At 45.0% G+C, this 13,923-nt stretch overlaps 1 protein-coding gene across 1 annotated transcript; it reads right to left on the reverse strand.

Annotated features, from left to right (window-relative positions):
* Window positions 1-1,240: 1,240 nt before the first annotated feature.
* On the reverse strand, window positions 1,241-12,093 carry PCDH7 (protocadherin 7). The gene is made up of 2 exons (XM_003799357.2): window positions 7,893-12,093; window positions 1,241-1,707 (listed from the first exon to the last, which is right to left on the reverse strand). Exons 1-2 carry the CDS (start codon window positions 11,064-11,066, stop codon window positions 1,672-1,674), a joined length of 3,210 nt encoding a protein of 1,069 aa, XP_003799405.1. The 5' UTR covers window positions 11,067-12,093; the 3' UTR covers window positions 1,241-1,671.
* Window positions 12,094-13,923: the final 1,830 nt, after the last annotated feature.

Genomic DNA, 13,923 nt, shown 5'->3' on the forward strand with positions numbered 1-13,923 from the left:
ATTCTAATTGTGGTAATGATCTGATAAATTGATTTATGTCCCGAGAGTGTGTGTTTTTTATGAAGGTATTCATAAATATCATTTCTATTCATTTGCAGGTTAAATGAACTCAAAATCCTGGACTGTTTTCTGTAATTTGTTTTTAAAGTTTTATTTTTTATTTTTGGTTGTTGCAGTTTGGCCGGGGCTGGGCTCGAACTCACCACCCTCGGTACACGGGGCTGAGCCACAGGCCCCACCCTGTAATTTGTTTTTTGAGTTGTTGTGATGTGTTGCAAAAGTCAAATTTAAATAAATCTAACAAAGTTTCCTATTTGGAAGGAGGAGACAAACATTTCCAAGAAGCAGAAAGTGGGAAAGGTTCCTTTCGCCAACTTCTTACTCTGGCCCTTGCGTCCCCAACGAAATGCAAGGTTGAGCATAATTAAATTTTATGTAGGAATTTCTTTGTAATCTAAGTGGTATTTCTGAAAATTCCCCTTTTGCAAGACTAAATAAACAGCTAGTAGCAAAAAAGCTCCTCAAGAAGACATGAGGGGTCTGCATGAGCTCCAACATATTTCCTGTCACCTCACATTTCACTCTCCATCTGGTATTTATTTGTCTTCAAGGGATATTATATTGACGATGTTTCACCAAAAAACTTGAGAATGTGGTATTCTTGGGTTCAAAACATGTGGAAATTTTAGTAGGGCAGATGGTATGCTAAATGTATAGTAAGATTGTCCAACTTTACACCTGGAACACATTTTGACACATAAACACATACAACATAACAAATAAAGACACAAATCCCTAAACAAAGGGGTAGAAGGGCCATCCAGAGGGTTCCCTGACTTACCACTAGTCTCACTTTCCCACTAAAATGCAGCCACTCTCTTTCTCAACACTATGTAACCAACTGAAGAATCAGAAACTGCCTGATGTTACCTGACATCCAATGAAACAGACTCCCAATCAATGTAGTCTACAAAACCAGGAAGTCACGTGCCCCATATCAATATGACTACAAAGTGGTAAATAGAAATTTAATCTTTCAAATGTGTGTCACACACAAAATTGTTATAAATATTGCCTAAAGTCCTTGCAAGTACTCATGTATGTATAGAGACCCTCACAAAGAACACACACTGGCATTTGTAAATGTACACACACAATAACCACAGAACTATCCTACACTCCAGCAGAAACTACCTTCCCGGCCTAGAAAAAGCTGTGATTGCATGACACATAAAAAAGTATTGATCATTTAGGTTTTTATTCAGAGTCAGTATTTAATGAATTATAGTTGAAGAATTAATTGCCCTTTGTTCACAGAAAGCCACATTCTTAGACTTATTGTTGAAATGCACCTTGAGATTTTTATAAAAAGACTTCACTAGTAACTCAAATAGGTTCTAACCACTTCTTGGAAAGGAAAGTAACTCCTGGTGACCCGGACATCCATTAGTAGCACATTTCTATATTAATACTGTTTCTTTTATAAATTTATTTATTTTCACACTGTTTTTCCTTAAATGAGAAAGAAAAAACTCAAAAATAAAAGGAAGAACAAGTGGAACAAGCAGTGATTGGCTGACACCCCACGGCCAAGGGCAGGCTCCAGCAGGTTTCGGAGTAGCAAGGTCATCACAGTTTGGTGTATAATGGAGCATCATTTTACAGTGGAATTCAGCCAAACACAGTAATGTATGGATGGAGACGCATCTAGGAAAAAAGGAAAATAAGATTTATGCAGGTAAAAAAAAAAATGCAATGAAGAAATTTTACCCCGCGTCTTATGCCCAATTGGAACGATATAACAGAGGTCTAGGAGCAGAGATAAATTTTATTTGCAAACTATGCATTTGTGAATAATAAATATGCCCAGGGAAAAAGTTAACTTGTCAGGGGAAACCTACTTGGAACCTCTAATAGTTTTTTTTTGTTGTTGTTGTTGTTTGTACACAGCATTCGAGTTCAATACAAACATCACTAAATTCCTGAAAATAAACCTTTCTTCTGCTTTTAAAACATTAATTCACCAGAAGTGATAATTAAGATTAGTTTTAGTGGTTTCAGCTCGATTCTTCTTGGAATGTGATTTCTCCCACAGCACTAATGCTAAATAAAGCAGTGTGTAATGTACCGCATCCGAGTTCCTGCTTTAGAAAAGATTCTAAGGGCTTAAAAAAAAAGAAAGAAAGAAAGGAAAGCAAAGCTTACTCTGTACGTGAACATATCTCACTATTTTCGTAGAGTCATATTAAATAAAGGAATGTAAAACCTTGTCATCGTCTAGAAATGGGTTACGTAGATTTTAAACATAAATACTTGAAACAATCACTATGTTGAATTTCCTGCATAAGTTCCACCACCACTCTCTGCCAGGAAAGAAATGACATTAAAATGGCTAATATCATCTCTGGTGATGGGTTTTGGGAAACAATGGCTTTGTCACACCGTCTTTCCTTTTAGAAATAGTTCAAATTTCATCGCTGACATTAATAAATGGAGTAATTTTTACTTGATCACCATGTACATTTAGAATACAATACCCCAGATTGACTAACTGCCTCACAATGAAGCAATTCAATTGCAAAATTATACAATGTCATGTTCTTCTACAAATTAGCTGGAAAGAAACTTAAGAGAAAAAATTCGTTCGTGATTGTGTGTTAATCATGCTACCAAAGTCAACGCATATGCAAAAATGGAAAAAAATGTAAACAATCCCACAAGCCAAAAGGAGTATTCCAAGTAGAATGCATAGAACATTTCATCTTAATGTATAGAATGCTTTGCTTTTTAATGAGAATATATTAAGTCCTACATGGGAATTTCTCTCTGTGAATACTATTCTTCTAAAACTAAAGTCTTTCAACTAACTTGTTGAATATAGGTTTTCAGCCATATCAAGTTGCTATTAAAGCACATATGAAGTATATCATCAAATTATGATTTTATATGGGGGGAGAAAATTATTTGCTTCTTTTTAAAAACCTCTACATTTTAAATTCAAATTTTCCCACATATTCTTATGCGTAAGAATTGGTGCCTAAAGCAGAATTATATTGTTATTACTCTGTCAGTCTTCAGAGCTAAATATATAGTTATATAAGTAAATCTCAGCATATAACATTGCAATTACATACAGGGAAAGTTACAGAAGTTTAGTTTTTTTGTCTCCTAAAGGTAGTATGATAGCAAAAAAATACTGGGCTCTGCGTTCGATCATTTGGACTCTGATGCATGTTTTATCGCAAATAATTCTATGACCCCAAATTACTTTTTCATGTTGGGCCTCAGTCTCCTAGAAAATGAGGACACTTCTTCTTGATACCTTTTAATGCTAAAATGGAATTATTCCAGCGATTTTGGGTATAGTCAGTAAGCTGTTGATTATGGTTATTTTATTCAACTTTGAGTAGGATTAAGTTCAGATACTTGTCACATATTCATTCGTGTATATCATGATGAAATGAAAGCCTACAGGCGCTATAATCGGTGTACGTGAATACCTGTGTGCATCTGTGTGTAAATAGAATTTGTCATAATGATAATGTTCATACTTTTACACGTATGATGAGATATGAATTACTTAAACACAGAAACAAAAATGTTTATCTCATGCCATGATTTACATTCTTTTTTTAAATTGACTTTGCAGTCTTAGATCTAAGTCCTTAATTGATTCAGGATAAGTTTGGGGTAAGGTTCAAATAATCATATATGGGTTGAGGGGGGTAACTGATGGGACCACACCTAATGGTGCATTTTACAAGGGTACATGTTCAATCTACTAAGGGTAGAATATAAATATCTTAACACAATAACTAAGAAAATGCGGTGAAGGCTATGTTAACCAATTTGATGAAAGTATTTCAAACTGTATATAAAACCAGCACATTGTACCCCATAATTGCATTAATGTACACAGCTATGACTTAATAAAAGAAATTTGTAGATCAAAGCAGAGAATGAGCTTTTTATTTTGTAGCTGTCCAGATATCCACCCAACATTGCTTTAGTAGATACCTCCTGACTAAAGACAGGCCCTCATTTCAATCAGTGATTAGTCTCTTTCCTAGGGTCTCTGGCTAAATGTAACAGAAATCTCACCATATACAGATTCCCTGTGCCCCATGAAAGCCTGCTTGGTTATAAAAAGGAGAACCATACTATAAGCATTGCACTTATAGAATGAACACTGGAAGCTGTGGTTGACATCACTATGCAGACTCATTTTCACTCAAGCATATACAGTGTTATACACATACACACACACACACACACAAAAAAAAAAGTTGATAGTTTTTTCAGTGCTCTAGAGGGCTGATACACTATGGCATGTGATCCATTTGCTGCCAGAATTGAAGTACTTAAAAAAAAGTTCTGCCATATTTTTTCACTAAACATACTATGAATATATTGAACATAATTTCGTCAATTAAAGAGAGCATTATTCAGGCTAATTTTGAACCTGTCATCGAAGTTAATATAAATTTTTCTTGAGTACTTCAGGATCAGCTACAAATGGATTTAAAATGAATGTTTATCCAACCTAAGTTCTTGCCAAAAATAAATTACCTCACTTTCCATTTACTAAATACAATAACATTTTTACTTGCAAGTGCATTATCTAAATAATGTCTAGGGTAAGCTCAACAGGACTTGAGAATAATGAGCAAAATGGCAACCGTACTTTTAGACTTTCGATTCATCTTCCAAGACATTGTATTATTTTTTAAAGAAAAAATTTAAGACCCTTAGCACACAGCAGCACACCGGAGACTTAAAAAAATAAACAGGAAAATAGAATGCATCTGGTTTCATGTTATAATCACAAGCGCAGTGGCACCCCTAGGTCACAAAACTTTAACCACCACCAAGTCTAAGTTTATCAGGCAAAGGAAGAAAGAAACAGAAAAGCAGAGACTTAGTCTCTCAATAACGCCACCACTGATCCACAGTTTGTTCAACTAAACATATTATTTAGTTGAGAGAAAGGGGCTTCGTTTGAATTGCGAAGGTCTAAACTATGAAAAGCTAGGGTACACCATCACTCTTCCTGGAGTGTGAATTTGAGAAATAATTCCAGCAACACCAAAGCACACATCTAAAGTCTGCCAAAGGGTAATGGTAGGAGATGGATTTAAATGTCTCTAGAAGCCTATGAAAACAAACAAAAAGGAGGGGGCAAAAAGTGACAATTATTTACTCTGTGAAGGTGTTTACCTTATCACGATGTAAACACAAACGGGACTTAGCAACAACACTTTAAAATGTATCATTCTTAGGAAGATAAGAATACTAAGAAATATCACTCCTATTTTATCACAGATGAAAAACTATAACAATATAATTTGGGAAAACTTTAAGTAAAAAAATGAAGGCTTTGTGTCCAATGAAGTCTCAGGTTGTTAATTCATCCATACCATAAGGAACTGAAAAACCACAACTCTTAAGTTTTTCCTGAGTTTATTTATCAAAGGAAGGAAATTAGAACAAAACTCCATTCTCCTCTCTTCTCTCTCTCATCAGGTTTAATCAAAGAAAATCTATTTCAGCACTTCTGGAAAAATGAAAGGTAGTATCTTTTTAAAAATAAAAATTACCTATTCATGGTACCAACAAAAATCAGAACAAAAAGGATCCTGTCAGATGTCAGAACAGAGTGTAACTTTGTAAATGGATCCCTTGTCCCCTGACAGCAATATTGAGGAGATGAAGCGTATCAATTACTGTTACTAATTCCATTAAGGAGAATCTGTTTCATTTGCCTTTATTTTATTTTAGGTCAGCTACTTACTTGTGGTTAAAACTTTATACATCTTTTGAATACCTAATGACACTCAGTTCTCTAAAGTCACTTTGACAAACTGTGTGATTCATTCCAATTGCTCTGAAGGGTGTTTTTCTTTTCGTGTGTGGACTCCTTTGCTCAGTTAAGAGACTAACACTATACATTTTAAACAGGATGCCAACAGTCTTGACACTACATATTAGCTGGTTCAAATGCTCCAGAATATAGAGCTAACTCCATCTAATGAGCCAAACGAGACTTAAGTGGCAGCAGAGAACATATGAAGTGTTTGCATAAAATATCTATCAATCTGCCACTTGGTATGTCCACTCAAAGGCCTAAGATTACATAAATGGGAATGCAACAGGACAACACTATTATTAGAGCAAGAAGTAAGGGGCAGTCTGCAGAAAAATCACACTCTTTTGCAGTACATGTTACCATTTTCTAGGGAAATTTCTACAGATGTCCCTTTATTTGTGGGTGCCTGTAAGTCACGATTCAAAAGTGCTAACATTTTAAATGAAATCTTCCTTATTTACAGAGCTGATAACAGCACCAAAAAAACACATCTGCTTCTAACTCCAGGTGAAGCAATAAGACAACAGATACAAAACTCTCCGTGATATTAACCATTGACTTGAAATAAATAAGGAATTCAAGCTCTCATGCAGCAAAAAACAGTTTTAAAAGCCATTGAATGTAGGTTTAGTTCAAACCTCTGTTTTCCTGTATTGCTTTTGTGGTTGGATATAAAAAGCCCATTAAGTCTGTTTCTCCTTATCCAAATAGCTACAATAAATTTTCTATACCATATGTAGAAAATACATCTTTAGGAAACTAATTTTAATAATTGTGAAAGCAACAAAAATTAATAATCTCTTCTCTGTAACATCTTTAATGACACCGTAACTTTTCACTTTGCCTCAATCCTTCTAAGATGCCGTATTTCACATACGAAGTATGGCGAATGGAAATATTATTAATTGACAGACATAAACACATTCCTTGGATCTCCTTGAGGTGAGTCCTCACGATAAACATATGTAATGTTTTATTAGCAGATGTTGCTCCCCTCTGAAGACACAGCCTTCTGCAAAAGGTTTTATTTGCCTTGTGTCAAACTTTGGTGGGTATTAAAAAATAAACTTCCTGGAGATTCTATATCACACAAGCAAAACTTTCAAAAATGAATTGTATATTTTTCGAAGTTCCTATCAGGAAAAAGGAAAAAAAAAAGGCATGTATATATTGACTCTCCACATTTCACCAAGAAAGGTCTGTGTCAGATATTCACACAACCCTTATGTCCTCAGGGCACCACAGTGCATGAATACATCCAAGTAGCATTACACAGAGTACATCAGTCACCAACACTGGTGTTGCCTGGCTTAACGAACGCACAGCTCATGCAATTTGCTTTTGTTTGTAAACTTTTAACACCAAACAAGGAGTATGTAAATGCTGATGTCATCGCATCATAGAAGCCTAAGAGTTCATCTATTGTTATAAAGTATTAAAAATGTACTTTTGCATGACATTTGCATATCAGTAAATATTTTTAAACCAGCATTTTGGTCCAAGTAGTTAGAATTTCAGTTTCTCAGGCTTGCTACTACATTTGCATGAATCAGCATCCACTTACTGTAAAATTCGGCATTATGTGTAACATAGCTAAAACTTTAATGGTTTCTCATTTAAATAGACACCAGCAGTAACTTTAGACATTGCCTTTTTGGATGCAATTCTGCACTTAGTTGTCACAAGAGAAAATAATTTCAGGTTATAAGTAACCTTCCAGAGAACAAACATGTATTTATTCTGAAAATAGAAAACACAGGATGAGTTAGGCCTGTGGAATGCAAAGGGAAGGGCCAAACCTTGAATATTTCCCTTAATAGCTTCAGGAAGGTTAGGTGTTAAGTGACCAAATACACCTCTTATAGATGGCCTCTGCTAAATTGATGGCACGTGACTCAACATTCGCTTCCTATTAAAATTTTAAACAATCACCTTAGAAAGAGAAAACCAAACTTTGCAGATGATCTGCATCAGAGTTACTCTCCTTCTCTGGGGTATTTAGAAGCTTTTGGGAGACACATCTTACCTGTTTGCTGTACTTGTTATTGGTTTGACAGCTGTACTCAGAGCAGTGATCTGAGCCAATTGAAATGTTGTCTCCTGCTCCCACAAATGTGTTGGCTGGTGGTAGATCTTGTACGGCCTGGTGTTTTTTTCCTGCGGTTGGTGACTGAGGGTGAAGCTGGACAGTAGGCAATGGGGAACTGGATTTGTAATGCCGGGCCAGGTCAGGACTGCCTGGCCCACCGTTAACTGACCGGTATCGCCCCATGCCGGGGCTGTCCGACAGCTTCTCATTGACACTATCGTACCTCTGTCCATTTGGTTTAGAAGCTTCTACAGTGACAATGCTGCTGTAGAGAGGCTGCTTAGACTTTTTGTTTTTCTTGTCCTTTTTAGGCTTTTTAGATTTGTCATGCTGTTGGGGTGTAAAAAAGTCTTCATGATCTTTTTTGCCAGCTTCATAGCCATTTTTGGTTTTGGACCTGCAGTACCTTGCCATGACTACAATTAAGATGATCAGAATCACTGTCATAATGCCAGCCACCACCCCAATGACAATGCTGAGTCTCTGTTTGCTAATTTCATAGCTTGGATCACCGGCTATATCCTGGGTGAGTGGGGTGTGCAAACTTCTGACTATCTGAGAGTCAATCACAGTTGCATTAGAAACACTTTCATTGACAAACACATGCACCAGGGTGGTGGTGGACTGGGAAGGCTGTCCACTGTCATTCACCTGGACCACCAACCTATGCAAGCCATAGTGTTTTTGGGTGAGTTTTCCCACTAAGGAAACAACACCACTAGTGGGATCAATCTCAAACAGTTTGAAGGGATTCCCTCCCACAATGCTGTAGTTTAAGTCTGCGTTGATGCCATCGTCACTGTCTGTGGCCAACACTGTAGCGACCACTGTCCTGACATTACTTGAAGGTGGCAGTAAAGTGTAGGAAACGTTTCTGGGAAGGGTGACTGTGGGAGCATTGTCATTTTCATCCATCACAAAGAGAGAGACTGTGGCTGTGGCCGATCTGGGAGGATCTCCCCCGTCCACAGCCTTGACTCTGAAAGTGTATGTGGTTTGATGTTCCCGGTCAAAGGACATTGTGGAGTAAATGGTCCCAGTGTCATTTTCAATAGAAAAAATATTACTGTTCTCCTGTATAAACAGGCTCATCTCAGCATTCCGCCCTTTGTCAGCATCCATCACGGTGACCATGCCCACTGGGCTGTTGGGCTGCAAATTTTCTTTCACATAAAAGGTAAAGACGTCCTGCATAAATTTAGGGTCATTGTCATTCTTATCAGCCACCTGCACAATCACAGTGGTGCTGCCCTGCAGCACGGGGATGCCTTTGTCTTTGGCGTTAACTTTAAACTCATACCTGTCAGTCTGCTCTCTGTCCAACACCGTGTTGACGAGGATGTCCCCAGAGTCGGGATCAATGGCAAAGACCCCCATCACGGAGGAGTCCAGGGAGTAGGCGATCTCGGCATTCTTTCCGCTGTCAGCGTCTGTCGCCAGCACAGTGGCTACCCTCTGTCCCGGGATGTTGTTCTCAGGGAAGTAAACCTCCACCACCGACTGGCCGAACACTGGCGGGTTGTCATTGGTGTCTCCCACCTTGACAACCAGGGAGTTGTTGCTGGAGAGGCTGGGGCTGCCTGAGTCCACAGCCACGATGACCACGTTGAACTCCCGGGTGGTCTCATAGTCCAGAGGGGCCGAGGTGTGCAGAAAGTACTTTTTCTTGTTCTGGTCGCCCTCTGTGTCGCTGGCCGGCTTCAGCTGGAAAGGCACATCGCCCACTACGGTGCAGGTGACCACCCCGTTTTCGCCTTGGTCTCGGTCCGACACCTGCACCAGAGCAATGGGGGTGTCCACCAGAACGTCCTCGGCCACGTTGGCCACCCCGTCCTTGAGTGGAATGCGTCCGATCTTGCGGATTTCAATGGACGGCACGTTGTCATTCTCATCTTTGATATTCAGCACCACGGTGGCCTTGTCGGTCTTGGGGGGCTGCCCGCGGTCGCGGGCCATAACCGTGAAGCGCAGCTGGTTCACCTCCTCGCGGTCGATGCGGTGCAGGACACTGAGCCAGCCGGACGTCTCGTCCAGACGCAGCAGCCGCCTCACAGACTCGGTGGCCGCCCCGAACACGTACTCTATTTGCCCGTTGACCCCCACGTCCAAGTCGGCGGCCCGCAGTTGCAGGATCGGCGTCCCCGGAGCGCTGTTCTCTGCCAGGTCGGCCTCATAAACGCTCTTCTCAAAGCGGGGGCTGTTGTCGTTCACGTCGGTGATCAGCACCCGCAGGATGGCCTGCGAGGAACGGGGCGGGTCGCCGCCGTCCCGCACCCGCAGGGTCAGCTCGTAGGAGTCGCGCTGCTCGCGGTCCAGCGCCCCCTTCACGATCAGCTGCGGCTGCTTCTCGCCGTCCGGGGTGTCCGCCACCTGCAGCTCGAACACGCTGCTGCGGCCGCCGGGGTTGGGCCCGCCGCCGCCCTCCGGCGCATCCAGCCGCCGCTTGGAGCCTCCCGAGCCGCCGCCGCCGCCGCTCGCGCCGTTCCCGCCGCCCCCGGGGTAGGGGGCGCTGTCGGCCGGCCCGGCGCGTCGGCCTTCGCCGCCGCCGCCGCCGCCGCCCCCGGGCTCCTGGAGCAGCTCGTAGCGCTCGATGCCGTTGCGGCCAAAGTCACGGTCGGTGGCGGTCGGCAGCAGGTACAGCGTGCCCACCGGCCGGTTCTCCTCCACTGTGAGCGTGAGCACGGGCGACGGGAAGGTGGGCGTGTTGTCGTTGATGTCCAGCACAATGACCCGACCCTCGAAGAGGTCCACCCAGCTCTGCGAGGGCCCGATCACCGACACCTCGAAGTCCAGGAAACACTCGTTCTCGTCGAAGATCATCTGACACTGGGGAAGCTTCTCCCGGTCGATGCGTCGCTCGCTGGTGCTCAGCTCGCCCGTGAGGTTGTCGATCTTCAGGTACTCGGAGCCCGACTCCAGGCTGAAAGTCACCTCTCCCGAGCCGGTCACGATGCCCAGGTCGGACGCGACGTTGCCGATGCGGACGTCGGCCGGGCCCTCCTCGGCCAGCCGGTACCGGAGGAGCTGCTTGGCGGCCGCCAGGCTGAGCGAGAGCGGGAGGAGGAGGCAGCAGCGCAGGCACCAGCCGCGCGCCCACCCCGCGGTCCGCATCCTCAGCGTCTTCTCCTGCTGTTGCTGCTACTGCTCCTTCTAACCACAGCCCCCTCGGCGCCCCCTCCTCCCGGGCCGGCCGCCTGCCCTCCCCCCAGTCCTCTCCCCTCTCCAGGAAAGGCAGGAGCGAGAGGGAGCGGAGGGAGGGGGCAAAAGCAGCGTGTGGACTTGGCTGGAGCTGGCGGTGGTGGGGGTGGAGACGGGACTGGCGATAGATGCTTTATTTTTCTCCTGCTTCTTCCGAAAGTTATTGTTTCATAATTCATGCAATGGGTGCTAATCGCCCGCTTGCCGGCCGCCGTTCAGTCGCAGTACTCACAGTTCACGGGACACTGCGCGCCGCGGGCTCGGCAGCTCCCCCCACTCAGAGTCATCCCCGCAGCGGGCGGAGGATCCCCGGCTCCGGTCCCTGGTCTCTGGGAAGGGGCCAGAACCGCTCCGGCAGGCGGGCGGTGGGGCTGGGAAGCAGTGGGGAAGACCCTGTAGCCTCCCCCTTCTGTCAGCGCCGCTCGTCTTTGCTGCTCCTCGAGTTCAGTCCAATTCACGTTCCAGCCACTCACTCCAGACCCAGCCTCTGCTCCTGCTACCGCTGCCCAAGCAAACGTGAGTCGCTTCCTGCACGAGGCTCTGGGGCCAGCAACAAGCCAGTCTCAACTCCGACTCCTCTCAGGCAGCAGGAGAGCCGGTCAACACACGGAGAATGAAAAAATCCCCGGCAGAGCTCTTCGGGTACGGTGCAGTGGAGACTACTCGCGTCACAGAACGGCCCGAGTCCGGGCCCCCCCGGCGCGCCAAAGAGCAGCCCAAGCCATCTTCAGAGACGCCCAGAGTCAGTCCCTTCTCACCCGGAGAGGTCGGGTTTCTCTTTTCTCTTAACAACTCTGCGCAAGGTCATTAGTCACGAAGCCTCCGCCTGAAACCGCAGCAGCCGTTCGCTGGCGGGGGCGAAGGCTGAGCCGTGCGCACAGCGCGGTGCCCAAGTTTGGGTTCCCAGCCGCAGAGTCCGTGCCTTTTCTCACCTGCATTCGGCCCGCATGTCGGAGCAGTGGGATCTGCAGCGCTGTGCGCGATTCAGGGAGGAGATTGCAGCCTCTCTCTCTCTCCCAGCTCTCTCGATCCCTCCCCTCCCACCCTCTCTCCTCCCTCCTCTCTCCTCCCTCCTCTCCTTTCCCCTTTCCCCTTCTCCCACTCGCTCTCCTGCACGCTCGCTCTCCTTCCTCCCAGTCCCAATGCAGGGAACTCGAGCTGAACTTGATCCCTTTGCAGTTCAAAGGTGAGCAAACCAGGCTCGTTGCACAGGCGACGTTGGCCCGGCGAAAGGGCACAGTCAGGCTCCCCCAACGGCAATTAACAAAGATGCCCAATTTTATCCGGATTTCCGAAGAAAAGCCAAAGGCTTTGAGGCGGGGGTGGAGGGGGAGGTGGAGTCAGAGACAGCTGCCAAGTAGCTTTAAAAAAAAATTTAGTTTGCCAAGGGGAGAAAAAGTGCCAGTCGGTTGTGGCCTCGGAAGTGCCCTGGCGCGGTCGGTGAATTCCGCAGTTGTCTCGTCCCCTTTGGTGTCTGGGAGAGTCTGGCGCGGGCGCTCCCGCCGCCCCTCAGGCTGGGAGCACTGAACCGCAAGTGGGTAGCTCCCATTAGCTATCCGCGAGCCGGAAACCCGCAAGTTGCCCAAAGTGGTGGCTGCTTCTGGGAGCTGGCTTGCTCCGGGCTCACGCTTGTGCCTGATGCGGCGGCGGCGGTAGCTTAGCCGCGGAAACTACACACTGGGAGAGAGGAGGAAGGAGGGCCTGGGGAAAGGTGGCGGGAGAGAGCGTCAGCAGCCGCCGCGCTCCAGAAAGCCCAGCCTCAGCTCTGGTGCTGCTCTGAGTGTGCCCAATCCCAGCTAGTCCCCTTTAGGCTAAAACCTATTTCCCTCTCCACGTGCAACCTACGGTCTTCAAGAGGGGAATTGCTTTCCCTCCCCCGGCTGGTAAATCCCCCCCCCCCATGCCCAGTGCGTGTGAGAGAGCTCTGGAGCGGGTTTGAGGATACGTTTCTCCTTCTCGTCCCCCCTCTCACATGTGGTTCTTCCCCTGAAAGCGTCTCTGGTTTGAGACTTTGCGTTTTGGTTAGGGTATAGTGGTTATCGGGGCTTGAGAAACTCGCGTGCGCCCAGGAAGCCACGGTGGTGTTCTGAAAACCCCTGACTGGCTGCAGTAGTGAAGAGAGAACATCAAACTCCACAGAGAATGGCAGTGGAATCCTTTTTTGGGAGTGCAGACTTAGGATGGATGGGGGGGGGGAGGAGGATGCCTGTCTTTGTTTAAATGCTTCCCATTCCTGCCTTAGTGCTTGCTTAGGGGGTAGACCGTGTGTGCGTGCGCCTGGGGAATAAACACACGTTGGAAACCTCGATATTATTTTCTGAACAGAAACCTGCAGCCTTTAGTAACTGGCAAAGTGTAGCGTCACCTATCTGGATAAAAGGGAAATAAATCTAACGGCAACTTTGTGTACCCAAGTGTCCCTAGCTCCTTTCGACTTTGTGCCACTTGATCTTTCCTGGTATGCCCCCACACGAGGCTTCCCCAGTTTGCAATCACAGCCATCACAATCCACCTAATTAGATACGAAGTCTGGCTGTGTTTTCTGAACTGTGTGATTTATCTTGGAGGCTGTGAAACTAGGGGGCTCGGCCATGATTACGGGGGTTGGGGCGGACAGGAATTATTTGGGGAAGAATTTTTACTACCTCGAAAGAGAAAATGAACTGCTGCTGGGAACTGCTTGGTCTACAGCTCGTCTGCCTCATCTGTAGGCATTTAAAGGGCCTCTCCTTAAAGGAGGATTTAAGGTGAAAAGGAAAAAAATAAATCG

The sequence above is a fragment of the Otolemur garnettii genome, unplaced genomic scaffold, assembly GCF_000181295.1.
Source record: "Otolemur garnettii isolate 467f Iridium unplaced genomic scaffold, OtoGar3 scaffold00150, whole genome shotgun sequence".
Taxonomy (NCBI): domain Eukaryota; kingdom Metazoa; phylum Chordata; class Mammalia; order Primates; family Galagidae; genus Otolemur; species Otolemur garnettii.

Coding starts and splice junctions, on each gene's coding strand:
- PCDH7 (XM_003799357.2), bottom strand. CDS start 11,066: ATGCGGACCGCGGGGTGGGCGCGCGGCTGGTGCCTGCGCTGCTGCCTC. Junction 1,708..7,892: donor ATAACAAGTACAGCAAACAG/GTAAGATGTGTC, acceptor CTTTTTTCCTAG/ATGCGTCTCCATCCATACAT.